The sequence below is a fragment of the Dromaius novaehollandiae genome, chromosome 22, assembly GCF_036370855.1.
Source record: "Dromaius novaehollandiae isolate bDroNov1 chromosome 22, bDroNov1.hap1, whole genome shotgun sequence".
In the NCBI taxonomy this organism is placed as follows: Eukaryota; Metazoa; Chordata; class Aves; order Casuariiformes; family Dromaiidae; genus Dromaius; species Dromaius novaehollandiae.
Window position 1 is genome coordinate 11085083 of NC_088119.1, and position 27973 is coordinate 11113055.

Here is a 27973-nt window from a genome sequence, read left to right on the forward strand (position 1 = left end):
TGCCTCTTCCCCACATTAGCTGGGGATAGTTCCAGGCTAGGAACAGCTCCCACCCCTTCACCTTAAACTTCCTTGTATGTCGCTGCCCAGAGTATCACAGACATATTGCACCTCCCATAGCTGCAAATACCACTCCACAGCTCTGCTCATGAGCTGAGCACACTCCTCTTACCTCTTAGCAAAGTGGTTGTCGCAGAAGCAGTTGGCACAGCCCAGACACTCCAGACGCCGAGTCGGAAAGCCACATGCCCATGTTACTCCCTGCCTGGGGAAGGGAGGCCAAGTGTCCCTTGCACAGAGCTGTGCTCTGGGGGAAGCTACAGAAGAGCTGGGTACTGCGCATACCACAAGACAACTAGCCCATATCATCCTCCAGCACGTGTTCGGTTCTGATCCAGTCCCATTTTGGGTTCAGCTCATTTTAAGAAACATGAACATTGTTGATCATGGTAGGTTTATAAAAAATTTTTTTTAATCACACAAAACTGAAGTTTGTGATGAAGACTAGGTTGACAGTTCCTCTTAAATACCAGTATGCATAAGACATTGCATTAGGCACTAGGCAGCAGCCAACATCAGTTAGAGTCTGGCAACAGAAGCCATTTTAATACCTCCCTTCATACTTTGTGGAATTACAGGCTTTTTTAATACATAGTTTCCACAGACAACTTATTCAAGGTTCCCCCACCCCACCTCTGTACATCAGTAAACCCTGTGTATTTGCACTAGAGTAGGGTTAACAATATTAGTGGCATCACAACCATCAAAAAAGGACAATTTTCTATACAAGATCTTTGCAAAAGTTGCAACAGGATTAGTGCATTACGACAGAACTGGAGATAGAAAAAAGTTGGCATGCTAGAGTCCAACACAAATGAAGACAATAGGCGGCTAGTTGTATGTACTATATTGACAAGATACTGATTGGTTACATGAAGAAACATACAATACAAAATACAGAAGAAACCAGTTTTGCTTCCCTCTGCCCCACCCCAAAATACTCATAATTGATTTGGTCAATAAGTGGCTAGAAAGCCAGAGTTTGTCACTATAATGCTACAGTTTAGTGGTTTTCCTAGGCATATTGTACTGGTATTAGCCTTAGCCTTTACATGTGGATAATTTTAAACAAGGTTCTGTCTAGTCTCAATATCCCTTTGTTTCCAATAGTGAACTACAGTACTGTGGGACCCGGGCGCTGCTGGCCCTCACCCACAGGAAGGGATGAGCTGGCTAGGCAGACACCAGGTCCTGCATCCACCACCACCAGGAAGAGGGAAGAGCAGAAGTTCATATATTAAAAAAGTGACTTAAGACTTAGAATTGAATTAGTATTTGTACAGAAAGGTGCAGGTGGAAGAGCTCCCTCCAGCCTATGATCAGAAAGGGATGGAGAAATCACAGCAGCCCCTGGCAGCAGCTGCTCTACTGTAAGTGCGATTGGTTAGAGTGGATTCCAGTCACGTCATTCGAAAGGGCTTCGGTCAGGTGGGAACAGTTGCTCAATTGCTGCAGCACTGGCTCCTACTGGGCTGACTGCTTTCTTGAAGGTCGACAACCCGATTCCTACCCGGACCACCGGGAGCGTTCTGGGGTTCATTTTTTGGCAGTTTCTTGGCTAGAAAGAAACAACACATTAGTAGGCTTCTCCAAAAAGGCCAACCTCTTCCCTATTGCTGCCAAATCAAGCTGGGCTCAGCCCTGCTTTGGTCCAAGCCCTCATCTCTTGAGGGGTTTGGAATCAGATGCTGCTAGCAGCACAAATACAGTAAAGAAACACTCCAGCTTTGGCCATCATGAATTCTGCTCCTTCCTTACTCATCCCAGATAAAGGAAGAGAGGGAATGGGTTTGCAGGGCAAAGGCTCCAGGCAGTCAGTGACCGTTTGGGTGACTGACTGTCACCAACAGGATGGCAATTTGGTCATCTACTCCAGTAGGAGCCTCTAGGACCTGGCTGACATGGGAATTCCCATGGTTTTCAGCAGGATGCACTGCTGGTGCTCTGAGCTACTCCAGACATTCTTCTTCACGCAAGCTGTTACCTATTGCCATGAAGATTTCATTCACATTCATTGCTGTCTTTGCTGATGTCTCCATGAACAGCAAGCTGTTGTCATCTGCATATGTTTGTGCATCCTAGAAACAATCAGAGTGGTAACAGCATTCTGCTAACAGGAGGGCCAGGCAGGCTTCACATGCTTCATTTGTTGGCAGACAGAACAGTAAAGGAACTGTTTGCCCCACCACAGGCCAGATTCCCACCCCAATTCCCTGAACTCTGCTCAGCCATCACAGCTGGAAGATAAGCACCACTGAATACTGGAGGCCAGGCAAGCTGGGGTATAACAGCACTGACTGTTCGTAAGCCACTCGACCCAAGTGTAGACACAGGGATTTCTCAAGCGTAACACCTTGTACTTTGGTTAGGTAGCAGTGTAATACACACTATGAATTCACCACAAACAGTTCTGTGCAGAGGTCTGAGATAAGAGTGTCTCCTTAAACATCTGCCTTAAGCAACTTAAGGTAAGGGCTGCAAGAACTAGAGACCAAGCTGGGAATCTTCAGGTATCTTGTATCTAAAGGATGCCATTTCATACCTTACTGAAGGTAGACCGCATGAGTAAGACAGCAGAGGCTGAAAGAAGAAGCTTGTGCTCTAAGGGCATTTTCCTCCACATATATCAATGTAAAAAACTTAGAGAGCAGCTATAGGGGCTGCAAAGGAGAGGCAGGCTACAATTCCCTTTGAGTCTCCTTCTGGCGTCCTCAGTTTAGCATGAATCTTGACCGCCACACTTTTCCTCAAAGCGTTTTTAACATAGCCATCATCTCTCCCACTTCAGAGAAAAAACCTGCTTTCCTGATTTATTCAGGCAGCAAATGATCTGGATTCCAGCTTACCTGAAAGTCCACGGCTCTCTTGGTAGCAAGATCTGCCTTGTTGCCTGCTAGTGCAATTACAATATTGGGACTAGCCTGCCTCTGCAACTCTTTCACCCAGTTCTTGGCTCGTACAAATGTGTCCTGGAAACAAACAGGAGGCAGCAGTCAGGAAGGGCAGCCTCTTGTTAATCCACAGTGAAGATATGATTAGAACAAGTCTTTCCTGGAAGAAGTGTTTTGCCTCTACAGCACTTTGCAGCAGGATCCTTTATCAGCTTAGACAGCCTTGGTCAGAGCTGAGGAAGAGGCCATTAGTAGTCTTCAAGAAACTCAGTACCTGCAGGTGGCATGATCTGCTGGCATCTGCAGGGACACCAAACCCAGACACTCTCCCAGAGAACTCGGAAGTGTCAGCTGCGTGTGCAAACGCCTCCTTCCCAACCACCGCTCGCAGCCCTGGGCGGTACTCACTGTGTTAGTGATGTCGTAGACAACAATGGCTGCCTGGGCACCTCTGTAATACATTGGTGCCAGGCTGTGATACCGCTCTTGTCCTGCCGTATCCCATATTTCAAACTTCACTGTTGTGTCATCCAGACAGACTGTCTGCGTTAGGAAAGCAGCTGAAAGAGAAGGCGTGTGTTTGCCTTACCTCCAGCTGGAGAGCCCCTGCAGGCAGAGCCAGCAGCTTGGAGCAGGTCTGCTTTCGCTTTAGGAGCCAGCAGAAGCCTCAGACAGAGGCCAGGGCAGTGCCAGGTGCTGCGAAAGTTACAGCTCTGCTGTCTCAAGCTACTTGCGCACAGGATCCACATAGTCACCAAGCACCAAACCACCAAGATAGCTCTGGCAGCCCAGTACAGAGACCACCATTCAAGGCAGCAGTGTTGCTATGGGGCCATTTCCCTCCCCAGTAACTACCTCAAAGATGGCACAGTACAGGTGTAACATCTCCAGGACTGGCTTTGAGGACCATCTCAAAGCACTGAAGTCAGTCTGGTTACATTACACTCTGATTTAGTAACTGGTTATTTTCTTGTTCCCGTAAGTATATACTACCATGGGTTACAACTAGAACGAACACAGCCAGCCCTAGATACAGAGTGAAGCAGAACAGCAGAGTGTCCCCATGATCCTCTGTGAGAGCACTGAACCCTGCTTGCGCATAAGCTACACTTACAGCTATATTTAATTCCTACATGGGTTACTATAGGGGTAAACTAAGCCTTTTCTCAGCACTCACTTCTTATTATTGTCAGGAGATGAGGGTGCTGACAGACCTTTGATTAGTAACAACACTGTGCTAATGACTGAAAGTTAAAAAGTACAGGACCTGAAAATGCTGTGGAAGTAGTTTACAGTATCAGGCTGAAAAACAACCCTGAAATCTCAGGTCCTGGTCTGAAAGCACAATTAAGGGATATAAACTGAGTTGAAGGCCTCAGAAGTAGAAATTCAAGGACTGGAAGTGAAGGAGCCTTAGAGGCACTTGTGGTTGCCATAGCACTATCCTCTAGCGCACCAATTTTAACACTAACAAGCGAATTGTAAACGAAGAATTAGAGCACTAACTGTCTGACTATTTGTAGCTAGGATTTCAGACCAGATTGAAACAGTCATGAATGACCTCCGATACCCCTGGACTGCGCTACTGAGGCCAGCATCTTTCACACTTCGGCATTCGGACTGGATACTCACCTCCAATTGTGCTCTCCTGGTACTCATGGAACTGTCCTTTCACAAAGCGCAGAACAAGGCTGGACTTCCCCACCGCTGACTCACCCAAGAGAACAAGTTTAAACTGGCAGATTTTGTTTCCAGCAGCTGGTCCATTCGGTCGAGCAGCTCCACCTCGACCTGCCATTGTGGGCGAAGTGCAGGAGTGCCAAGAGCGTGAGGATGCTGCAGACTCAGATTCACCTGAAGGCAGGTTCCAACTGGAAAAGGAGGCCACAGTTAGTGACACGCTCATGGACCAGCACGAGTCAGTCGTTTTGATCCGATACCACCACTGGCACAAGTAGGTGCTAATTCCTTCCCACTATGAGAAGCTGTTGCCATCAGTTGCAAGCACCACAGCATTAACAGTTTTGTGCTGGTCAGCAGCCCCTTCAGTAGCATCTTAAATTGCCTGACAGTCCTCAGAGTGGGATATTAATAGTACAAGCTGTCCTCCCCACTAAGCACCCTCTAGCACTTCCACTACATGCAAATATTGCCAACGCCTCATTAGGGCAAGGCAAGTAAAAACAGTTAACGCACCAGCCAGTGTTATTAGACCTTTGTCTATTAGAAGACCAGTTACTCAGGCAATGGAGGTTACAGAAGTTGATCTTTGTGACTTCAACTTGTTCCTCTTCTCCTAGATTTACCAGATAACTTCAGATTATCAATGCGACACAGATGCTCATGAGGCCTTAAGTACCCCACATAAGCCATTTATGAAAAGCAGTACTGTATGACAGTTCTTCACATCACAAGACATTCAGACAAAGAGTTTCCATATTCAGTCTGTTAGTTTAAAGGTCCTTAAACCAAGCCATTAAGCTTTGCATCTTAAAGCAGTCCTTAAGATGACATTTGAATTGCTGTGCAAGAAGCATGTCATAGGGAAATTAAGATCTTTTCTCTCAGATTTGCTGCGTGTTCACAGACTGGAAAGAAACCACTCCCTGTTACTGCTGCAGACCAAAATGCACCGAACAGGCCTGGAGGGCTTTACCTCCCGTCAGAAGCAGCAGGCATTAGATGCTGTCCCCTACATCCCATTCAAGCTGCCCCAGTTGTATTTATTGCATGTCACCCCAGGCTGTCAGGTTACCGGCCTGCTCCTTCACTGCGAGGAGCCAGTTCCCAACCCAGGTACGCTGAGCAGAGCAAACAGGAGGCATCACCAGCAACCAGAACTGCCATCCCACTTCCCCAGCGCTCCTAAAAACACACAGCCCAACAGCAGCAAGTCTTTAGAGTTGTGCAGAAGCACAAAGCTATTGCAACAGGAGTAAAATAAGCTGTTTTACATCCATAGCTTAACCACGAATGAAGCCTCAGTGCTTCCCTAATCAATTAACTCAATTACTATGAATTGTTATCTGCATGCAGCCGAGGAATATTTTCTCAGTGCAGAGTTGCAGGGATTTAGGCATACTCCCTGTCCTCATCACAACTCCTCCTTCCTGTTAATGATAAAGTGCCACAACTGATCACTTCTGCTCTGTATCACCACTTTCCTTTAACTCTCATAAGGGAAACTTCTTCACAAAGACTGCAGAAAAGCCCCCAAAAGCCAATTCCTTCTTGCACTGAGTTCTGAGCGTGCCCAGAAGGATACTTCTTTTCTGGAAGGAAACACTGAAGTGTTCAAAAAGCTGATGGGAAAGACAATACTTTAAGCCTGTTATAAATCAGAGTTGGGATATAGCCATCTCATTCAGCATTCACCTAGCTGTGTACCAGATTCCTATGAATAAAGAAGGTTAAAGCAAGTTAAACCGGGTCTTAACATCTGAGCTGGGGCAGTGTGTCCTCTGAACAAGGCTTAGGCCTGCCTCAATAAAGGTATTTGCCAGAGAACAGTTAAACTGGGACTAAATCAAAACTATGCCTGAAGCACACTCCATTACCAGCACTACTGTATAATAGAGTGAAGAGAGGGCAGGACTGTATAATTTGTCACCCGATGTTTGCTGAATGACTAGAAAGCTAGACATAGTGTGACAGATCTATCTACAGCTTAAGAAGAGCCTTAAGCTCTAAAGTGAAGTCATGGCTTATTCCAAGTACCTTTTAAGTCTGTCTGTACAAGATGCTGTGATAGACCATTAATGCATTTGCTTTTGTAAACTGTTGCTTTTTATCATCACGTTTGTCTGCAAAGCACTATTACGCTCTGCTATAAAAGGATTACCATGCCCGATGGGGTCATTAAGCATATGGCAGCTCATTAGGAGCAGCGAAGAACACAGCCCCCGATGAACCGGGCTAGCCAACAGCACCTCTGAAACACAGGCTATTGCTGCTGCAGCGTTAACAGCTAGTGAAAGCACTAACCCACAGCTGCTAGAAAGCCCAGCCCGTCGTAAGCGAAACCACCAAAGCACCAAGCGCAGCTGAGATCTGTTCGCTGCTGGAGAACACTACACAAAAGCCAGGACCAAGTACAGAGCCGAGTTCTTGCAAAGGCTAGTAACAACGTCAGGACACCACCTCCTCTTCCTAGAGAGGACAAATGCTGGTTTGACAGAATGAGAAAGCTTGATAGGAAGCAAGTTAGCAACTTGCTTTACTAGACAGTGAGGAAGCAGTGTTTTGTAGTTCTGGCCAGGAGCAGGTTGGTCTAAGATGCACATCAGCACTTCTACATCTGTACCAGCCTGGGAAAGCTTCCACCTTTTAAGTTTCTCCTCCAACCCAAGGTCTCAAGGTAACAGCTTTTGCTTGTTTAACCTTGTATTCATTTACCAGGGCAGTCTATCAGCAATAGACAAGCTCTATTCTGTTGTTTCAGACTAACACTGCACATTAAATACCAGATGAATCATGCCTCAACTGAGTTATGACCTCCTGAAATATGATAGGGGTGATTCCCGGAGCAAAACAAGGAAATCAGCCTGTTGACACCTTCAAGTCTTTGTGTGACCTATATTTCAGACTTCAGTTCGTTTTGCCATCTGGTTGTGCCACACGAATTCAGAGTTGAGCAAGTACGCCTGTATGTTCAACTTGCCATGGAGAGCTACTGACCAGAGCAGACAGTCAAGTATTTAGAGCCTGCAACCACTTAATTATGGAGAATCTGGTGGTCATCTAAAGACAGTTTGAAGCTTGGCTGCAGGACTGCATGGCTTCATGCCCACTTGAAAAGCTGCCAGATCATTAGGATGTTTGGGTGGAGTTTACACAGTTCAAGTGACCTTAACTGCAGCCATCTCACTGAAGGTCTCAGGCTAAGAACGAGTATTGCAATCAGCTTGAAGAGTTTAGCACTTCTGCTTATGTCCACATGAAGATTTTAAATAACTGAAGTGAGAGGCTACTCCTAAAGCTGTAGACAGCAAGAGCTCCCCATTGCAGGATGATCAATGTAGCACTTTTTGCTAATGCCAACATCTTTGAGGATTTCTACATTGCTATCAAACAGAACTACAGTTCATGGAAACTCTGCATCAGCAGCAAACCCATGCAGATATTTAAAACAGAACTCCATTCTAAACACAGAAGTAATATCCAACTAAACTAAGCAAAGACTGGACCTGTCCACACCAGTCAGTGAACACCAGCCGGAGTAACAGCAAAGGCTTCAGGTTTGAATGAATACGTTGCTAATACTCAGACTGCTCATCCACTCTTCCAGCAGAGTCAGCTTTGCATCCACCCGCTTCTGCTTCTCAGTGCAAAACAGTGGCAGTGACACTCAAACCACCGGATGGTCAGATCAGACTAACTAGTTATACTGCACAGACACATCAGAAATAAGGCAAAGTTGCAGCTTGTCAATACTGCTAACTCGAGAAGCAAGTCAAGACCACAACAGAAGGAAAGGTAAGAAAGGAAAACTAACACATTAATCTTGATTACATGATTACTCTACTAGCTTGTAACCAGCTTGTGGTGTCACAAGATCAATTAAAACGTATGTGCTGTTTTATTTGCTTGCCCTGTGAGCTTCCCTGCTTACTGAAGCACATGCAAGAGCTGTGAATCATACACAAGAGCAAAAGTATAAAAATTGTGAAATTGGAAAAACAGTCTCATACATGTTTATGTTGAGATTAAGGACAGGTTTCAATACCTTTTGCTGTCCAGCAACCTAGAGCTCTAGGCCCATCATTCCTGCGATGTAGGCTGCTCAGTGCCTCACCTGTCTGCCAAGATTTGTTGCAAAGGTTTCTAAACTTCCATGAATATTAAATTCAAGAATTTTAGTACCCCAAATGAGAAAGGGCATGTCTATACAAAAGCAAGGCAATTTTCCAAAGCTGTTGGGCTTCTTCAGAGATTAGCATGTAGGAGTTAAACTAATGAGCCCCAGTACAAGAAGTCTGATCTCCACAGGGCAATTGCTATCAGATTCCCATGTTAACATTTGTATGAGATCAGTTGCTTCACAAAACTCCCTGCCACAGGCAAGCTACTGTTTTAAGATATCATTAGACTCGAATCTGATATTTTTGCCCTGTGTTCACTCAGTAGTGAGGACTACCCTGAAAGCTGGCAGCACTTAGAAACTCAGTTCTGAAGAATCTAGTTACCCAAGAGGACTGCTTCTGCTCTCAGCCATGCAAGAAATCACATTTCATTGGGGATTTGCTGGCTTAGAGTCAAAATACTCAAGACAAAAGCCCAAGTGAAATATTTATCTTGTTAATACCTGACAGTGTTACATGAATTCCTTGGCAAAGTGAGCCCTGAAGTTAGGAGTGGTTTTGCTTCACCTAACGTTGAACAGGCAGCTGGCCACACTGTTAGCGGGCAGCTTGTACTACCTTGCTCCCAGCCACAACCGAGGAGTCAGCTTTAAGAGCCAGATTCACAAGCAACTTTCACAAGCGGGACTAGCAACAAGTTTGGGAGCTACTAGAACTAAACAGACTCTAGTAGCCTAGATTAGCATAGCATTTAGTACTTAACCTGATTTTCCAACACATTACTACTCTCTCAGAGGAAAAGCAAACACGTCAAAAAAAAAAGCCTTACTGCAGTAGAGTCAGCACAGCACAGAGAAAGCAGTAATAAGTCCAGCCCTTACAGATGAGAGGAACCAGGAAGCATACAGGCAAGTATGCATCTCCGAGTTCTTCAACCCCACAAAGTTTGATCAATTTTAATACTTCATCTTTCTACAGACAACAAGCACTTCTATCCACAAGCAAGTACTTACTCTTTTGATCAGTAAGGGTGTAACCTGGAGCATCAGCCACAAACTGGGAACTAGTCATTGCACAGTTGTGAGGAGCTAGGCTACAGCTTTAAAAATGTAGCTTCAGACTTAAATAGGCCCAGACAACCACAGGAGTACTTCTGAAATTGCTATTAAACTACCATAAGTGAAATTAGGGCAACATGTATGAGGACCTATGAAAGGATACTGCTCAGTACTGAGTAGTAGTTAAACTGAACATCTGACCTGAACAGTCAGTACTGTACTTCAAGGAAGTCATCCAAAATTCAGAGCATTGTTACCTACAGCAAGCTACTGCCCAGTTTCAACACTGAATCTAGTTTGCTAGATGACATCCACTTTAACCAGGCAAGTTAGCCCTCACTTTATTAGGGAACTATGAAGCCAAGATCTCCCATAGATCCTATAAAGTTGATCTGACTCAGCCCTCTTCAGAAGAGAAGACAAGTACCACAGCCTGTACAACTGAGTCAAGCAGTGCAGTATTTTGGCCAAAGGAAGCTATCAAGCTGACTGTGCACTCAAAACTGAAGCAGTCAGTGAGACTTGCACTCTAGCCTTTTATTTCCCTCTTATAATAAGGATTTCTAGGATGAGCTGTCCTTATTCCTCATCCAAGGCACTTTCATAACCTCCGTCCACTAACAGCAGTCAGTCAGCACCGCAGATCTTGGTCAGATTTTTTGCAAGCCTCGGACTACCCTGAGCCACATACACACATCAACAGTTCCCCGTGCAGAAAACATTAAACACATTGCTCGCACTTTCCTTTGTCCCTTCATCAAACTGAAATCCAGTTTAAACTCACTGGAGAATTCCATCCCAAACACTTTTAGATGCGAGTTTTAATACCTCCAACCAGATGTAGGAAGCTATTCCACCAGCCTAGTGCAACAGCAGAAAAATACCAACCCCTAATCCTTCCATTACCAAGCTTACAGCACTGTCACACAGACACTTTCCACAGCACAAGTATAGTATGGCTACAGAGTGCTCATATATACACCCACTCTCTCAAGCCTTCTTCTGGCCAGTTCAACCCCATATACAACCCCTTCATCAAAAAGATTTCCTAGGTTTAAGTAGTCACCAAAAGTTCTTGACAATGTCTTAAAGTGAGAAGATATTATGCTTACCAATGCTACCTGATGCTTGCAGCTACAGCTTTTATACTTAGAGACAGCTGAATAAGTATCAGTAACAAGAGTTACTATCATTTTGGTCACACTGGCATTACAGGGAAGCTCCATGCCTAATCCAATGGAGGTGTTGGTTCCACAGAAGAGCATGACTAATTGCTTTCAAAACTGCAGTTAGTGCCCTATTAGATCACCATAGGCTGAACAGAGAAACGTGCAATTAGAGCAGGCTGCGGTATTGTGCTCCTGCCTGCTCCTTGTACAGCGGGACAGTGACAGGGATAACATTGGAATGCACATTGTAACCATGCCACTTAACCCAGCAGCTCTGTTTACACGATAGCTAGTGAACTTGCACACAATCATGGTGATGGAAGATCTATAAATGCAAGCTTTCAGCATTGCTTTGGCCAAGCTTTATTCAGGGGAGCTACAGGGACAATATACTTGCAAAAGGAGCAAAAGAGTGAGAGGTGGCAACTTTCTACTAAGTGTTAAGGTAAAAAACACAGCATTGACTTCTGCAGAACTGTTTTACACCATTCTCATTTTAGATAGTCTCCTTAGTAGCTGTACGGAGCAAAGCTGCCTATTCCAGGTATCAAAACAGCCCCTGTCCCCACATTAACTCCTCTTGGAGATCTTACCTCCTTTTAGTTGTTCTTGACAATGCAAGAGCTTAGTCCTGTTTCACAGGAGTTGAGGTACAGCTAGTCTGAGGAAGTTATTCATGAGTACAGTCTGAAACAACTAAAAACTGAACAGAAGAGTCAAGTTTTTAATCCTGTAGGAAAGGTTCTTATACCTCCTGTTTTTGGTATTGTCCACCGCTTACCACACCCTTGACAGACAGCCTATTTTTAACCAGGAGTCCAGGAACATACACCTTTAGATGACATCCGCTGTTTTGTGAACAAGAAGACAAGATCATTAGCAATGCAAAGCAGAAAACTGCCATCTTCACTGCAAAAGAGTCAGTGACCTTCATAGTATCTTTTCCAGACTGCACAAAGATCTACTGCCTCTAGTAGTTCCTTATTTGGAGCACCACTGAATAAAAGCAAACATGAAAACCAGTGTTTTCTTATCTGTTCACACAGAACTACTCCACGAGTTTGTTCCTGTGCTTCAGAGGAAGAAAGAGTTTTCCTTCTAGAATTTGGATGTAGCTTTATTCTTCCCTGGTATTGTCATTGCCAGGAAGGCTCATTTTTTTCTGGCTAGCACTTGGAATGTTTTCATAGCTTTACTCCAGAGACTTAACAGAACTTGCATAAGACAACTTCAAACTCCATACCCTGAGGGAATAAAACAGCTGACTCTGCTATTTCTACATTCTGCCCTCTCTTAAGTATGCTGACCAAAAGACTTCAGGCTACACCCACTTCATTAGAAGCGTTCCCATTTCGTTTCCTGTGTCTGAGAGTACTTGGCATTCTTTCCCCTCCCTTTTTAGGGAGCTGTCATGACTACCTATCACCTAAACACGCAGCAGCCTAGAAAGTTAGGATCACAAGCGTTGTTATGACTAGCAGGGCCTGTGGGAAGTCTAGAACTGATCCCTCTTCAGATGCGGGGCAGCTTTGCCAAGATGGAGACAATTCCACTTCCTCCCCACTTCTCCTCACAGTGATTCAGTTTGCCAAGTAGACAAAGCATGATTTTGTTATTAGGCAGTTGTTTCAGACACAAGCCCAGTCCACTATTTATTTCACTAGTACAGCAAAGTGATCTAAACTCAACTCTATTCATGGTAAAATCAGACAAAGCTCATATCTATATATCAGGCTAAACTTTTCCCTTACAGGTCTAGTAACTTAAATTGTTCTTCAGGAGCCCCATTTTAGCTTGCTGATGTTGCTCTCCCACCTGGAAAGGTATTGGAGCCTAAATAGCTTTAAAGGACCTACCCTGCCAGCCACCATCTCAAAATGAATGTGATCTGAATTAACCTGTAATATACTAAGGGTGAAAGATTGTCTCTAAAGGCAGATTTTGCTATGAAAAGTACTCGACTATTTGGGCATACTGTTGAGTTATCAAGTTTACTCAAGAGAAGTTTGAGATAGATTATTTCAGTACCAAGACTAGTTACTGAGCTTAAGCATAACTTTTCTCAACCCTACAGGTCTGCGCAGAACAGCGCTTTACCTGCTCTCCTTACTTCAAGGAGCCTTTAAAGCCAACACTGCCTCACAGCTGTCTCCAGCCTTTTCAGTCACAGCTCTTCCGCCTCGTCGCATTAAGTTGAAGCTCAGTCTCCCTCAAAAAACCAGCTTCAGAGTCAAGGCAGCAATGAATATAAATGGGATGTTCTAAGTGGGTTCATTCACAGCAGGACATGTTAACCCAACATGAATCAGAAGTACTATTTTATTTTTTGGTCTCAACCAAGCTTTGTAATCCTGCCTTTACAGTAGGCTCAGGAGTCCCAACTTAGTGCAAACTAGGATCAATGTCATGCTTTAAGCAGGTCAGCTCAAATATTTGGAGACCCACCACACAAAAAGCTAAGAATAGAAGATGTGTGTTGTTCCACATAAACTTAAAATAGTACCACAGTGTACTCTCTTCCCTCCGGTTTCCGTGCACATTTGGAAACGATCAAGGTCAGAGCTGTGAACAGCCATGTACAGAAGCAACAAGTTAAAGGTCAACTGAGACCAGGGCAACACTGCCTTTGCGCTCCCAAGCAATACAGTTTGCAGTGAAGTCAGAGTTAGCTAACAGAGCGGCAGCCAAGTCGTCACGGCTCCCACCCCCCAGGCAGGTTTAGGAGCACCTTGAGCATTATCAGGAACGAGGCTCAAGCAGCCTCCGTGCGTTTAAGCATTACAAAACTGTTAGCTCAGCCTTATTTCTGCACTATATGTCACTCTGCGCAGGATCACACGCTGACTGTGCCCAGTTTAAACACAGCATTCACTCTTCTGCTGCACAGCAGGGCTGAAGATGGCCTTGCATCTGAGCATTTGGGTGCTTCTTCCAGTTAAGCTACTAAATGTTTTTCTTGTCAGGTCTGTTTCTTACACAAGAGCCTGCAGCACCACCTACTTCACTTCACACACATCCCTTTGAGGACACGGGGGCAGTGATTTTCATCAGCAGGAATCCAGAGATGCCTCCGTTCCACTGGAACCTACTCTCAGCAGTTAAAGTTACATGCTTCATTGAAACAGTTCTCTACTTGAGAGCCCAGCTAGTCTTTCATACTCCCCTAAAGCTTCTATGTCAACTTCAGCAGCTGACTAACCACAACAAAATATTATATCACTTCTACCCTTACAAGTGCCACACCTCCCCCAAATCCCATTTCAGTATTATGTAGTCATCTCTGAAATACAGCACTACAAGAGAGAGAGAGATTGAGAAACAGCACTCACACAGACACTCAGAATACTGACAGCAAGTGCTCATACTCACTATGAGGCGAGTCTGAATCTTACTCGTAAGAAAAAGAACAATAAAGAGGATTATAAAGAGGATTATTAAGAGTGTCAGATCCGAGATTGCACGAAGGCAGTCTCACGTTCTCAGCGGATCATCGGCTGCTAACTTTGACAAGCTGATCTCTCGCCTTCACGGAGCTCTTCGCTGACTGCAAAGTGCTACCAGCACCCAGCTTCGCTCCCCATGTCCGCAAGGCCAGTCCCGCACACCACTGAGGTCCACTCCCCCGCCACACACCGGCACCAGCTCTGGACTAACCTGCCGCCGGACCGGGCTGCTCCTGCCCAGCCTCCGCTGAGCGGGACCCCCGCACGGGCACCCTTACCGCACGGCTCGCCAGGCCAGACTCACAGGGACAAGGCGGACAGCGTTAGTCCCGGAGCCCCCCACGCCTCCGAGCGCAGAGCCCGCACGAGCGGACAGCGCGGCCGGAGCGCGGCAGCGCGCCCGCGGAGCGGGAGTGGGCCGGGCGGCTGCCGCGCTGGAGCCCCCGCCCTGCGCCGCCGCGGCCCCGAGCGCCGCCCCCCGCCGGCTGCCCCGGGAGCGGCCGCCGGGCCGGACCCCGGGCCCGAGCAGCGCCCGACGGCGGGACGGGGCAAAGCGGCCGCAGGGCCCGGGCCGCCCCCGAGCCCCCGCAGGCCGCGGGACGGGCCCCGCCGCCGCGGCCGGCCCCACCCGAAGCGGCCCACGCCGGGGGGCGGCGCGGCCGGGCGGGCTCCGGTCAGGACGGGCCCCGCGCCGCGGCAGCCGCCACCGCCCCCCAGACACCGGCCCCACTCACCGCGCCGGCACCACCGCCGCCGCTCAGCCCCCGCCTCAGGTGAGTCTCACAGGCTCCGGCCTTCACTTCCGCCTTTCACCCGTTCCGCTTCCGGATCCGCCCAGCCCTTCCGCTCCCCGCCGGCAGGTCACAGGCAGCAGGGCCTGCCAATCAAGGGCGCCCCGCCCCCTGTCGCTCCGCCCCCACCTCGGACGCCCCACCTCACGTGAGCGCCGGGAGCGGAGCTGCGTGACGTCACGGCGCGTCCCCCGCGGGGGGCGATGGGAGCTGTAGTCTGCGGGCAGCACAGGGATCGGGGGGGCGGGGGGATCCTGGGGGGACCCGGGGGGATCCCTGGGCAAGGGGGATCTCGGGAGATCCCGGTGCGAGGGGAGATCGGAGTGCGCGGGGGGATGCCAGGGCGTGGGGGGATCCCGGTGCGAGGGGGATCCCGGTGCGAGGGGGGATCCCGGTGCGTGGGGGGATCCCGGTGTGAGGGGGGATCCCGGTGCTTGGGAGGATCTTGGAGAACAGGGGATCCCCGTGCAGAGGGAGACGCTAGGGCGTGGGGGGATCCCGGTGCGAGGGGGGATCCCGGTGCGAGGGGGATCCCGGTGCATGGAGATGCCAGTGTTTGGGCAGGGATCCTGGTGCGCAGGGGGCAGAAGCCGGGGATCCCGGTGCTCCAGGGGATCCCGGTGCCCAGCGCATCCCTTCTCCCCCCCCCCCGCGCAGGGCAGGGAGCAGCCCCGGCCGGGGCTTTGCGGGGAGCCGCTGCAACGAGTCGCCCGGAGCCGGGGCTGTGAAAATAGAGCTTTTATTTCGCGTGTGTCGGTGCCGGGGGGGGCGGGGGGGGGGGCAGAGGTAGGACGGGTCGTGCCGGGAGCTGCGGGAGGGCGAGGCGGGGCCGGGGCTGGCGGCTGCCAAAGGGACTGTCGGGGGGTAAAAAAATAACCTCCAGAAATCAGCGCCCTGAAAGCCCGAGGGAAGGCGCCGGGGCCCGGAGCGGAGCAGCGACGCCCTGGGGGGACGCGACCCCCCCCGCCACGTCCCGCCGCGCCGTGTCGCCGCTCGGACCCGGCGCCCGGAGCCCCCGAAACGCCCAGCGGAGCCCCCGCAGCCCAGGCGCGGCCCCAGCTCCGACGGCGCTGCCGCGGGGCGCGGGGAGGCGGCGCCGGCGCCGGGGAGCGGGGCAAGAGCCGGGGCCGGTTAAACCCCCCCCCCCGGGAAAGAGTATAAAAGCCGTATCGAAATCCCCGCCGGCTGCGGGGGCCGGGGCGCGGCGGGGGGGGGGCGACCCATGGAGCCCCCGGGGGGGCCGAGGCCGGCGGCGCAGGACCCCGGGGCCGCACCGTCCCCCCGCCCCGGCCCCCGGGACTGCGTCAGAGGGAGGCGGCGGGGCCGGCGCGGGGCTGCGGGCGGGCGGCGCGGCCGGGCAGGGAGCGGGGCGGCGGGGAGCGGGGCGGCGGGGAGCGGGGCGGCGGGGGCCCGGCGGCGGCGGGCGGCGGGCGGCCGCGCGCGGGGCAGCGGGGGCTGGCGGCGGGGGGGCCGCGGGGGCGGGCGGGCGGCGGGGCGCCCAGGCGGCCCTGCAGCAGCTCCGTCATGCGCTGCAGCTCCCGGCTGAGGTGCGAGACCTCCCGCTTGAGGTGGCTGATCTGCAAGGGCGGGGAGCCGTGAGCGCGGCATCCCCGGCACCGGGACGCCCGGCATCCTCCGCCGGGACCGGGGGAGCCGCCGGGAGCGGTGCCCAGCCGGAGCCCCCCGCACCTCCTGGTTGAGCCTGCGGATGTTCTGCTTTATCTCCTCCGCCTCCGTGTGCAGGGCTGGGCTGGCCGGGTCGGTCCCTGCCGGAAGGACGCGGCCGGTCTCAGCCCGGCGGAGCACCGGGATGCGCGGCCCCTTCTGCCCCCCGCAGCCCCCGGCACGAGCGGGAGGGCCGGGCCGGCCCCGGGACTCGTCCTGCCCTCGCCGGGCACCTCGGGGCGCCGGCGGAGCTACCTGCGGTCGGGGAGTCCCTGGAGGTGCTCTGCAGCGGGGGGTCCGCGTGGAAGCAGAAGGTCTGCGCCTCCGACGTGCCCCCGTCGTCCTCGATGCCGTCCACCACCCTAGGGCAGGGGAGGGGGCGCGGGTGGGGGCGAGCCCCGGCCCGGCGTGGGGCGGCGGAGCCGAGGTGTCCCCGCACGTGCACGGGCCGGGAGCACCGGGGGGGACAGGCTTCTCTCCCCCGTGCATGCAGGCACTCAGCGAGGTGCATGCACGCGGTGCGCAGCCCCGTGCGCCCGACACACGGTGCACGCGACCCACTGCGGGCCCCCACCTCACCTGGGGCTGAGGTCCGGGGGGCCGTAGCTGTGCAGCGAGGGGATCAGCAGCTTGGCCGGCTTCCTGCCGCCGCCGGGCTCCCTGTCCGCGAGCGGGGCGTCCCGCCGGCACCGCGGCGAGGGGCTGTGGCCCTGGCCGCAGCGGGCTGGCGAGCAGCAGTTGCGCCGCAGGGCTGAGAACTGGCACAGCTCGTCACCCAGCAGGCTGCTGAGCGACCCGCGGCGCCCCGGGCTGGGCAGCAGCCGCGTGCGGTGGGTGACGGCGGCAGGCGAGCGCTGGAAGCCGTCATCGGGCTCCTCGCCGTCCTCCAGGATGGAGGGAAGGGGCTTCTCCGGGACGGCACCGCTGTCAGCACACGGCTGCGGCGGGCGCGGGGGGGTCAGGGCCGTCCCCATGCGGGGCCCGGCCACCCCCCACCGCCCCCCCGGCCGGGCACCCACCTGCGCCGCCTGCGCCAGCCGCGGGGAGCGGGCGAAGCGGAGGAGCCCCTGCGGAGAGAGCGCGGAGCCCGTCACGCCGGCCGGGGCTCACCGGGCTGCAGCCCCGCGCCCACCCCGCCGCGGCCCCACATCGCCCTCCCCGAGCTCGGCCGGGGCTCGCGCCCTCGCCCGGCCCCAGCATCCCGCGGGGAGGCGGCTGCGGCACCGCGCTGCTCCGGGACCGAGGCCGGCACTGCTTTCGTCCAGGCTTCTCCATTTACACCCCTCCCGGGCGATGCACGTGTCGCGTTTTGCCAAGAATATGTAGGATCTGGAGAGGCCCCTCGGCCCCATCCATAAAGAGATCCCCCGGCTCCCCCGTGCCGGCACGCACGCTGCGGCGGATATTGGGGCGGATGAGCGACGCAGAGCTGTTTCTGCAGCAGAGCTCCCTGCCCGGCAGCGGGGCCGACGCCGCGGCCAGCCCAGCATCCGCCTCGGCTTCCCGCGTCGCAAACGCTCCCGCGTGCGGGCTCGCCGGGCTGCTCGCGGCTGGGGGAACCGGGGTGGCCCGGCCCCGGCCCCGGGCGGCACACGAGCCCCCAGCCTCCCCTCCGAGCCCCACGCCGGGGCGCGAGGGAAGGGAAGGGAAGGAGGCCCAGGACGGGGTCTCCCCGTCTCCGCTCCCGGCAGGGCTGCGGGTCCCAGGCGGCTCCGGCTCCCGGGGAGCCGCGGGGGAGGCAGGGCCGGCGCGGGGGCAGGACACGCACCCACCTCCAGCTCGCTGCCCTCGCGCAGGTTGAAGGTGAGGTCCTGGTGGATGTCGGCCCTGAACTTGCTGGCGTACTCGGGGTAGAGCTGCAGCACCTCGCAGAGCCCCCGCAGCCCGATGTACTGCAGGTCGCAGTAGGTCAGCGCCTTCACGTCCGCGTTGGTCTTGACCACTCGGTCCTGGCTCGGCAGGTCGGCCCCGACCAAATCCCCTTTGCCTGCGGGGGGATGGGTCACGGCCCGGCGGCGCGAGGCCGCCCCGGGCACCGCCGAGCCCTGGCGGGCGCCAGGCTGCCCTCACCCAGGAGGGCCAGCACCACGCCGTCCCGCAGCACCTCCAGCGAGCCGGCGCACACGAAGTAGTCGGCCTGCAGCGCGTCGCCCTGGCGCAGCAGGTACTCGCCCGGGGCGCAGAACGAGGTCTTGATGTGCAGCGAGAGGGAGCGCAGGCAGCCCCGGCTGGCCGCCCCGAAGACGGGCAGCTGCAGGATGTCCTTGTGCAGGTGCATGGCCACGTCCGCCCGCAGCTCGTCGGGGAAGTCGTGCAGCAGCTGGGCAGAGCAGGCGGGGTGCCGGTGCTGCCCACGGGGGCAAGGGGAGAGCAGCCCCCCCCCCCCCCAGGACCTGCTGGCCCCAGGCAGAGATCCGCTGCCAGCGACGGGGCATCGTGCAGCGCGGCAGCCCGGGTGCCCTCGCCACAGCCGCAGCAAGCCCGGGACACCTCCGGCTGTTTTAATGGGCTCCTCTGCTCCCCGTGCACCTCCCTGCTCCCGTGCCGGCAGGAACTGTGCCCCCGTCCCGGCTCGCAGCTCTGGTCCCCCAGCAGCAGTGCGTGTGCAGGCAGCTTTGCACACTCACGTGCTCGCACAGGCACACGCTTGCACGCAGGGCTGGCCCGGCCGGTTCCCCCACCCCACGCTCTGCGTGCGGGACAGGCGGCGGGAGCGGGGCCGGCCAGCGTCCCCAACGGCTCCTACCTCGTTCACGTCGATGCCGTTGTTCACCGACCAGGTGGTCTGGAAATACTCCAGCATCCGCTGCTTGAGCTGCTGGGGGAGGCGGTGGACGCGGATGAAGTCCTTGAGGTCCTTCATGCGGGTGTGGTAGAGCGAGCGGCGCGAGTACATGCGCTGGATGATGGCCGTGACGTTGCCGAAGACCACGGCGTGCATCAGCGCTGGGGGCCGGGGGGCAGTGTCAGGCCGGCAGCGGGGGCTCGCAGCGCGCCGAGCATCCCCCGGCCCCGTGCCGTGGGGCACGCGTGCCCATCGCACCCCACGGCTGCCCCCCACGGCCACCGGGCGATGAGGCCCCCGCGCCGGCCCCGCTCCCCGCCTCACCCCCGATGAGCATGGTGCAGATGGAGAAGATCTTCTCGGCGTCGGTGTTGGCGCAGACGTTGCCGAAGCCCACGCTGGTCAGGCTGCTGAGGGTGAAGTAGAGGGAGGCGATGTAGGCGCTGCGGACGGAGGGGCCCCCCGCCGAGCCGTTGATGTAGGGAGCCTCCAGCCTCTTGCCCAGCTCGTGCAGCCAGCCTGCAAGCAGAGGGGAGGTCAGCGCCGGCCGCGCGGCCCCGGGGAGCCCCAGCGGCCGGCCCCCCTCGCCCCCGCCCCGCGCGCGCCGCTCACCGATGTCCCAGGCCAGGGGGTCGTTGCTCTCCAGCTCCTTGCGGCCGATGACGTACCAGACGCATGCCATCCAGTGCGCCAGCAGCGCGAACACGGACATGAGCAGCGTCAGCACCATGGCACTGTACTGCGAGTAGCGGTCCAGCTTCTGCAGCAGCCGCAGCAGCCGCAGCAGCCGCACCGTCTTCAGCAGGTGCACCAGCGAGGTCTGCGGAGCGGGGCAGGCGGTGAGCCCGCGAGCCGCGGCGGGGCCGGGCAGGGACCCCCCACCCCCGAGCAGGGACGCCGGCACCCCCGGGCAGGGACCCCGGCACCACGGGGCCCCGACCGGCCACAGCTGCCCGGAGGGTCATGGACGATGGGACAAGTCGGGAAGAGCTTCCTCCCCAAACAGCCGTCCACCACCGCACACAACCCTCCGCGGCAGCTGGGGTCAACGTCAGGGCCCCGAATTACCCCCGGAGACGGGAAGGGAGGTGGCGGGCAGACGCGAGTAGCGGTGGATTTGCCAGCGCAGGCTGGGTGCGGTGAAGCCCCGTTGAAGCCAAGCTGGTCTAATCTACTTTGCAAAGGGAAATCTCAGCGAGAGGCTGCGTCTCGCCTGCAAAGATCGTGGACACAGCGAGACAGAGATGCCCCAACTTAGGCGGCTTGATCTGGACGCGCAGCAATGCCGAGCTGGTGCCACCAGCCCCCAGGGCCTCCCGCACTGCCCAAAGCGCCTGTCTCCTCTGTCCTCCTCTCCCTTGCTGGCTCCGCGTCGGGAGCCCGGGGCCGTGGGACGCAGCGAAGGAGGCCGTGCGTTAGCTGCTGCTGAAGCCGGACACCCACCAAAGCCGGCCGGGACGGAGCGGCTCCCGGAGGGGGCTTCCCACCGCCGCCGCCCCCCGTCCTGGCAGCCGCTGTGCCGCGAGCTCAGTGCCCCGGCAGCCTTTTGCCAGCAATTGCTGCTTGTGCCCCCGTGTTGCAGCCTCCCCACGCAGGGCACCGCTCCCTGCCTGCCTCCAGATCCCCCTGCCCGGGCAGAGACAGCAAGAGGCCCCCGCCGCCGCGGCCCGGGGAACGGGAACGGCCCCCACTCCTGCGAGCTTGTTTTCCTAGCTGGCAGCATCAGCTGGGGCGCGAGCGGAGCTGGTTGTGCTCAGGGGGCAGGTCCAGCCCCCGAGCGCCTTTGCCTTCCCCGCTCTGCTGCGGTGCCGCCAATAAGCATAATTGCAGCCTCTGCGCTCGCCTCACTCCTTCCCTCCCGTCTCCAATTAGCGGAGGATGGTAACAGGGCTGCAGCGCACTCGCGGCAGCACATCCCTGCCCCGCTGCTCGGCCGGGGCCCCGCGAGGGCTGGGGGAGGCTCAGGCTGGGAGCCAGGTCTGCGTGCTGCATGTGCCCGCGCGTGTGCGTTTGCATGCATGCGTGTGTGCCTGCATGCATGTGTGTGTGCGTGCGCGCGCCTGCATGCACACTTGTGTGCGTGTGTGCACGCATATGTGCGGAGGAGGGGTTTCCAGGATCTGCAGTTTTGGAAGTGGGAGGCTGACTCTGCATCCCAGCCACACACACTTGCCGCTCCCAAATCCAGCTCCGATTCTGAGGATGGCTCAAACACTGTGGTAGGAGGCTGGGACACCGCGCAGGATCCGCCCTCCAATGGGCCCATGGGCGAGGGGTCCTCGCGGGGGTCCCTCCCGCGCGGCTGCTGTCGGGGCAGGCGGTGCTGCCGGCTGCTCTGCTCCTCCCCACGGTGCCGGAGCGGGGCCCCCCCGGCCTGGCCGTTCCTGGCGCGTCCAGGCAGCCCCTGCCCCCCTGCACCGGTGCATGGGGGCAGCTCCCGGGCGCGTGGGGCATCCCCTGCCCTCGGGATTCACCTCCCCTTCCAGCGCCGTCGATGGGCGGGTGCCCACCCCGGGCACTGCTGTGACGTGCACGTGCACGGGGTGTTTGCACCCACACGCGGCCGAGCCCCTGAGGCCACCCCACAGAGCACGTGCGCGCGGGGCGGGCGCTGCCTGCAGCTCTGCAGCGGCGCTTTGGCAGTTGCTGTCGCTTGCGGCTGCCTCCAGTTAAACTAAGACGCGTGGGAGGCTTCCCGCTATAGCTGCCATCTCTGCTTCCCCTCGCTGCCCGAGCCGGCTGCCGACGGGCTCCGGTGCCGCCGACGGGAACCGGTCGCTGCCCCGGCGGCCGCGGTGCCGGCACCACTCACCACGGTGACGTTGAACAGGTACAGCAGGTCGAAGGGCAGGGCGGCGACGAGATCCACGAAGAACCATGTGGCCACGTAGTGGAGGCAGATGGAGCGGGGGTCGTACACCACCTGCCCCGACTGGCTCACGTACGTGGTGCGGAAGTTGAGGACGATATCTGCCCGGAGAGAGCGTGCTGCCGGCGCTCAGCGCCCCTCGCCTCCGCGGCCGGGCCGGGGCGGGGACCTGCGGCCGGTCCCAGTCCCTGGTCCTGCTCCCGCGGATGCTCCGGGCCGGGGTGGCCAAGGTGGCACCGGGACGAAGCGGGCGCCTGCTGACGCCGGCAGCGAGCGATGCCAGCTCCCACCCGCCATCCTCGGGCCCCTCCCCGCCGCAGCCCTCCCCTGCCCGGCTCGTCGTGCCGCCCGCACGGCGCTCCTGGGCCCGGCGCGGACCTACCCAGGATGAAGAGCATCTCCACGGCGATGTCGCTGACGATGGTGCTGCGGGCGGCCGAGGGGCTGTCCTCCGTGCCCGTGAAGCAGACGTTGTAGGGGACGGTGACGGCCACGTAGAAGGTGGCCAGCAGGATCAGCCAGTCCCAGAGGGCCTTGAAGACGCTGTAGTGGAGCAGGATGAAGCGGGACTTCTGCACCGAGGCCACTTTGTACTCGGGGATGGACGGCTTGTTCTCAAACACGTTCTGGAGGAAACAGCCGGGATGGCACCCGCGAGCGGGGGCGGTCCCCACACGAGGGGGGACGGAGGCCTGTGCACATCCCTCTCTGCATGACACCCCGCTGGCCTGCGGCTTCCTCTGATGCCTGCCCAGATGCCAGGGTGACAGGCTCGCGTTTCCAAAGGGCCACATGCAACACGGGCTGCGCTAAGGTCACCCGCAGAGGCAGGCACGGAATATCTGATTACGGCAAATAAATTAATGTTGTGCTAATGCTATTAATGATAATCCCCTGGCTGCTGCCCAGACTGCTCCGATGCGCAAAGCCTCACGCTGCGGGCAGCCCCGGCTGCCACCCCCTCCGCAAAGCAGCGGCAGCTCTGCCGGGGAGCAGCTAGGGAAGGGCCCCTGCCCTGGCCCCAGCACGCAGCTGCCCCCGGTGTCAGCCCCGCTCCCCAGCCCCGCGTCTGTCGCTGCCCACGGGAAGCTCCGCACGCACCGTGGCTGCTCCGCGGCCAGCGAGCTGCACCCGTGCCGAGGCCGGCGGGGCGGCCGCCGGGGATCGCGGGCGTTGCGGTGCCGGCGGGGGGGTGGGGAGCTGCCTGCACACAGACCCCCCCCCGGCCCGGGAGGCATCCAGCAGAACAGGGTCTCCCTCAGGGCCTTACGCGGTTGATTTTCATCTCGGCGCGGTCCCTCCGGGCGAACTGGCTGCTGAGCCGGTGCAGCACGGTGCGGCCCTGCCTCCGGGCTGCCCGCAGGTGCGCGCTCCCGGCCTTCCGGCCCCGCTGCTTCTCTGGAGCGGGCGAGAAGGGCTCGGTGAGCGGCAGCGCTGCCGGCCGCCGGCGGGACCCTCCCTCCGCGCGGGATGCTCGGCCCAGCGGCTCCGTCCCCTCGCTCCTGCCCCTTCCCCAGCTCAGCAGCTCCTGGGAGCCACCACGGTGCAGCAGAGCAAAGGCTGTTTTGGGGACACTGCCCAGCACCAGGACCACCAAACGCCAGGCAGGATCCAGCCGGGAGCCCCTTTGCCAAGCGCCCACTGCGCACACCACTCCCCAGCTCCCATCCCCGTCCCGCGGCTCACCCTCCTTCTTGTCGCCCGGGTGGCTCTTGCCCCGGCTCTCCGTGATGTCCTTGAAGGAGAAGAGGAAGAGCACCACCTCCCCCTTCTCGTTCCTGATGGGCATGATGTCCAGCAGGCACCAGAAGGCAGCTCCTGCGGGCAGGAGCCGAGCGGTGAGGGCGGGACGGACCCCCGCTGCTCTCCGTGCCCGAGCCCAGAGCCCGGGACGGGCAGTGCCCCGGGGCCCCAGCGCTGCGGGCTGCGGGGCCCGGCCCCTCTGCCACTCACCCCCCTTCTTGTAGAAGCAGACCTCGGCCTGGTACTCCTGCTTGCCGTCCAGCGCCTTCTCGATGCGCTGCAGCGCGGGCTCGCTGGTCTCCGCCCCGCAGAGGAAGCGGCAGCTGCAGTTCTTCTGCATGACCTCGGTGCGGGCGAAGCCGGTGAGGTCGCAGAAGCCGTCGGAGCAGTAGACGATGGGGAAGCCGCGGCGGAGCTGCGCGTTGGCCAGGATGAAGTTGCTGTCTGAAAGGAGAGAGACGTGGCTGCTGCTGCGGGCCGGGGGGGCACGGACGGCCGCTGCGCCCCACGGCAGGAGCCTGGCCCTCCCGCTCCCACCGCGGGCCCAGGCATTCATCCCGCTGTCCTCTGCTCCCCTGCGCAGACCCTGCTCCCCTGCACAGCAGCAAAGCGCCCAGGCGTCTGGCTCCCCGCATCACCCCCCCCGGCCAGGCCAGGAGCCCCCCCTCCGCCGGCCTTGCCCCGCAGCTCCCGGGACCGCCGAGCCCGCCGGGGGCTGGCAGAGCCAGGCAGGATGGTGCACCACCCTGTGAACCAGAGCTGCTCTCCAGCCCAAGCCGGGGGCCTGGAGCAGGGCTCCTGGGGCAGCCCCTCCGCGCCGGCACCCCGGGGGCCCCAGCCCCAGGCGCTGGAAGGGGAAGGAGCCCAGATAGAGCTCCCGGCTCCATCGTCACAGAGACGCGATCCCAAGCGACGCGATTCACGCCTCCCCCTCGCCATCTGCTGCTCCCACCTCCCCGCTGGGGCTCCGGCAGCTTGGCAGGAGCAGCAGCAAACCCGGCTGGGAGCTGCCGGCGGCGACGCTCCAGCCCAGGCACGGCACCGCGGCGCCCCGGGGGCTCCCGGCACTGCTCCCCCCCAGCAGTGAGGTGGCTCCGGTGGACAGAAGCCCTCGCCAGCCCCGGGCTCCTTCCCAGCCCTGAAGCGGCTGCTTCGGCGTCGCAGCCCCCCTGGCCACCGTGGCGGCTGCTGGCCGGCAGCGCGGGGCCGCAGCAGCACCTTGCACGGGGCTGTGCCAGTGGGGACGGATGGCCTCAGGCGAAAACAACGCTGAGGAGCCGGCGCGCGTGGCCAGCCGGGCTTGGGGGTCCGTGCTCCCGCCCGGCGAGGGCCCCTCCACCCCACCGGCAGCGGGAAACGCCGGCTCCCCCGCACCGCAGCGGAGGAGGGAGGCCAGCAGCGGATGACGGCACCCGCGGAGGGGCCCCGAAGCCGTGCCGGGACGGCAGCCGCCCGGGCGAGGGCAGAAGGGGCTGCTGAAGGGATGCCAGCTGCCCGCGGCCCGGGGCGGGGGGGCTGCGCCGGGGCCACCGCAGCACGGCTCAACCCAGGATTACCTCGGAGAGGCAAAAATAGCTTGAGGCGGTGACTAAGGACAGATTTTGGCTCTGGGGAGCCAGGATTACTGCGTTGTCCAGGATGTGTTATTAGAAAGGGAGAAAAAAGGACTCGCGTTTAGGAGCAGCTCAGTGTGAGAAGGGGGCTGCGGCCCTGCCAGGGGCTCGGCAGTGCCCTGTGCAGCGACCCGCCCGCCTGGACAAGGGACCCGGGGCCAAGCAGGCAGCGGCTGCGCGGCAGAGCCGGGATTAACGCGCGCGGCGTATCACTGCAGCTAAAGCCCCTCTCCATGGCGGATAAAGCTGATAAGAGACACATCAGCCCCGCAAAGCCAGACACTATTTAAAAGTGCCTGGAAGGAAGGTTGGAGCAACCGAAGGCAGGATGCTGTCAGCCCCCTTCGTTCCCAGGTCTCCCCAGGGCAGATTCCCCGGCAGCTCCCCCGCAGACCTGTTCATCCGAAAGCCGGATCCAGGTCTCCAGGGCCCCAGGGCCAGCAAAGGGGGACACTGTCCCTGCCGCCCGCAGAGCACTGCCAACAGCACAGAGCTGAGCACAGAGGAGCTCCCGGCACCTCTGGGAGCTGCTTGTCCCTGAGCTGGGGCCGGCGGAGGAGGCTCGTTGCCTTGTTGTGCACGGCAAATCTCGAGGGCAACACCCCAACGACAGCTTCTACAGGCAAATGAGAGCCTGTGCCAGCAGGACGGGCCTGGGAGGCCCCTGCTCCAGGCGACCTTGGGGAGGCCTCGGGTCGGGACTGAACACAGCCTGGCCCCGGGCGGTTGCTGGCAGCTGGCACGTGGCACCGCTGCATAATCCCTTCTCCAACGTGCCAAGGCCTTAATCCACCCTGGCCTCCGCACATGGACACAGGGAGGAGCCCGGTTCCCAGGGAGACTCCAGCACCTCCAGCTGTGGAAAGTGGTTGCAAAACGGTCAGCAAGGACCACAGCCCTGCTCCCAGCCCCAGCAAAACGCACTGCTCCCAGTATTCACCTTTTCCAGGGACACAGCTCCAAGCACACGAGGTGCTTTTCCACCCAGGCCCTGGCTGTGGGCAGGGCCCCGCACGGCGGCCGAGCTCCTGCAGGCGAAGCCCTCGGGGGCCCGGGGAAAGCAGGGAGCTGGCCTGTGCCAGCAAGAGGGTTTCCCCGGTGCAGAGCTCCCGGGGAAGCCCCGTGCGATGGTTTGCCGCAGCCCTCCGTGTGCTGCCGACACGACGGGCACATGCTGCTCCTGACGGCCGTCCCCGCGGCACCTGGGCTCGGGCTGCCCCGGCGGCTCCCTCCCTTCCCCAGGGCGCTCCGGGCCCGGGCGCTACCGCCCCCCCGGCACCGGGGCCGGGGCGCTGGGGCCAAGCCGAGCCGGGCCCGGGCCGGGCTCCCCTGGGCCTGAGACCCGGGCGGGGGCTGCGGCCCCCGGGCAGCCTTTGCTGGATGGAGCCCCGGCCTGGAGGGTGCCCGGGGCCCCCCGTGCGCCGCGGCCGGGGCTCGGCCCCCCCCGGGCCCCCCCGACCCCCCCCCCGACCCCCCCCCCCCGGCCCTGCCGCTGCGCCGGGGCCTCCGGCCGGCCGGGAACTGTCCGTGGTGCTGAGCGGCCCCGGCCCCGGCCCCGGCCCCGGCCCCGGCGGAGCCCCGCGGCTCGGGCACCTCCCGGGGGCGCCGGGAGCGGCAGCGCGGCCGGGAGTGGGGTCTGCACGGGGCCCCGGGCCACGGAGCTGCCTGGGCTGCACGGGGGTCCCCGGGGTGCCGAGCCCGGCCGCGATGCACAGGGGGCCCCGGGGTGCCGAGCCCGGCCGGGTCTCACGGGGGGCCCCCCAATTACTGAGCCCGGCCGGGGGGTCCGGGCCGGCGGGGACGGGGCGGAGAGGGTGAAGGGCCGCGTCCCCTCTAACCCCGGGGCGCTCCCGTCCCACGGCGACCCCCAGCCCCCCCGCCGCTTCCCGGGCGCGCCGCCTGCCCCTCCCCGCACCCTCCCCGCCGCAGCGGGCCCGGCCCGGCCCGGGAGGCGCAGACCTACGCGTGCCATCGAAGCGGGTGGCGATGGTGTCCAGGAAGGTGTTCTGCGGGGCCAGCAAGCCCTTCATCACCGGCATGGTCCCGCCGGGCCCGGGGCTGCGGGCTGGGCTCCGCCGCCCCCGG

The 27973-nt window shown here is 58.5% G+C and overlaps 2 protein-coding genes across 2 annotated transcripts; both read right to left on the minus strand.

Moving 5' to 3' along the window:
* Positions 1–450: 450 nt before the first annotated feature.
* Positions 451–15278, minus strand: RAB5C (RAB5C, member RAS oncogene family). The gene is made up of 6 exons (XM_064524778.1): positions 15157–15278; positions 4584–4822; positions 3360–3511; positions 2907–3029; positions 2045–2138; positions 451–1618 (listed from the first exon to the last, which is right to left on the minus strand). Exons 2-6 carry the CDS (start codon positions 4747–4749, stop codon positions 1503–1505), a joined length of 651 nt encoding a protein of 216 aa, XP_064380848.1. The 5' UTR covers positions 4750–4822; positions 15157–15278; the 3' UTR covers positions 451–1502.
* Positions 14208–27938, minus strand: KCNH4 (potassium voltage-gated channel subfamily H member 4). The gene is made up of 17 exons (XM_064524510.1): positions 27852–27938; positions 24486–24719; positions 24207–24350; positions 23803–23933; positions 22915–23158; positions 22476–22633; positions 20276–20483; positions 19988–20182; positions 19625–19824; positions 18949–19198; positions 18576–18865; positions 17898–17945; positions 17458–17816; positions 17134–17240; positions 16903–16979; positions 16685–16790; positions 14208–14272 (listed from the first exon to the last, which is right to left on the minus strand). The coding sequence occupies exons 1-17, from the start codon at positions 27925–27927 to the stop codon at positions 14208–14210; spliced, it is 2892 nt and encodes a 963-aa protein (XP_064380580.1). The 5' UTR covers positions 27928–27938.
* Positions 27939–27973: the final 35 nt, after the last annotated feature.

Bases quoted from the DNA above. Each gene is read 5' to 3' on its own strand.
- RAB5C (XM_064524778.1), bottom strand. From the start codon at position 4,749: ATGGCAGGTCGAGGTGGAGCTGCTCGACCGAATGGACCAGCTGCTGGA. The intron at 3,030-3,359 runs GTGAGTACCGCC...GTTTGTTTCCAG, and splicing joins TCTACGACATCACTAACACA to GACACATTTGTACGAGCCAA. The intron at 2,139-2,906 runs GTAAGCTGGAAT...GATTGTTTCTAG, and splicing joins AGAGAGCCGTGGACTTTCAG to GATGCACAAACATATGCAGA.
- KCNH4 (XM_064524510.1), bottom strand. From the start codon at position 27,927: ATGCCGGTGATGAAGGGCTTGCTGGCCCCGCAGAACACCTTCCTGGAC. The intron at 17,817-17,897 runs GTGGGTGCCCGG...CGCCCGCCGCAG, and splicing joins GGCTGGCGCAGGCGGCGCAG to CCGTGTGCTGACAGCGGTGC. The intron at 16,791-16,902 runs GTGCGGGGGGCT...CCGCCCTTGCAG, and splicing joins TCCGCAGGCTCAACCAGGAG to ATCAGCCACCTCAAGCGGGA.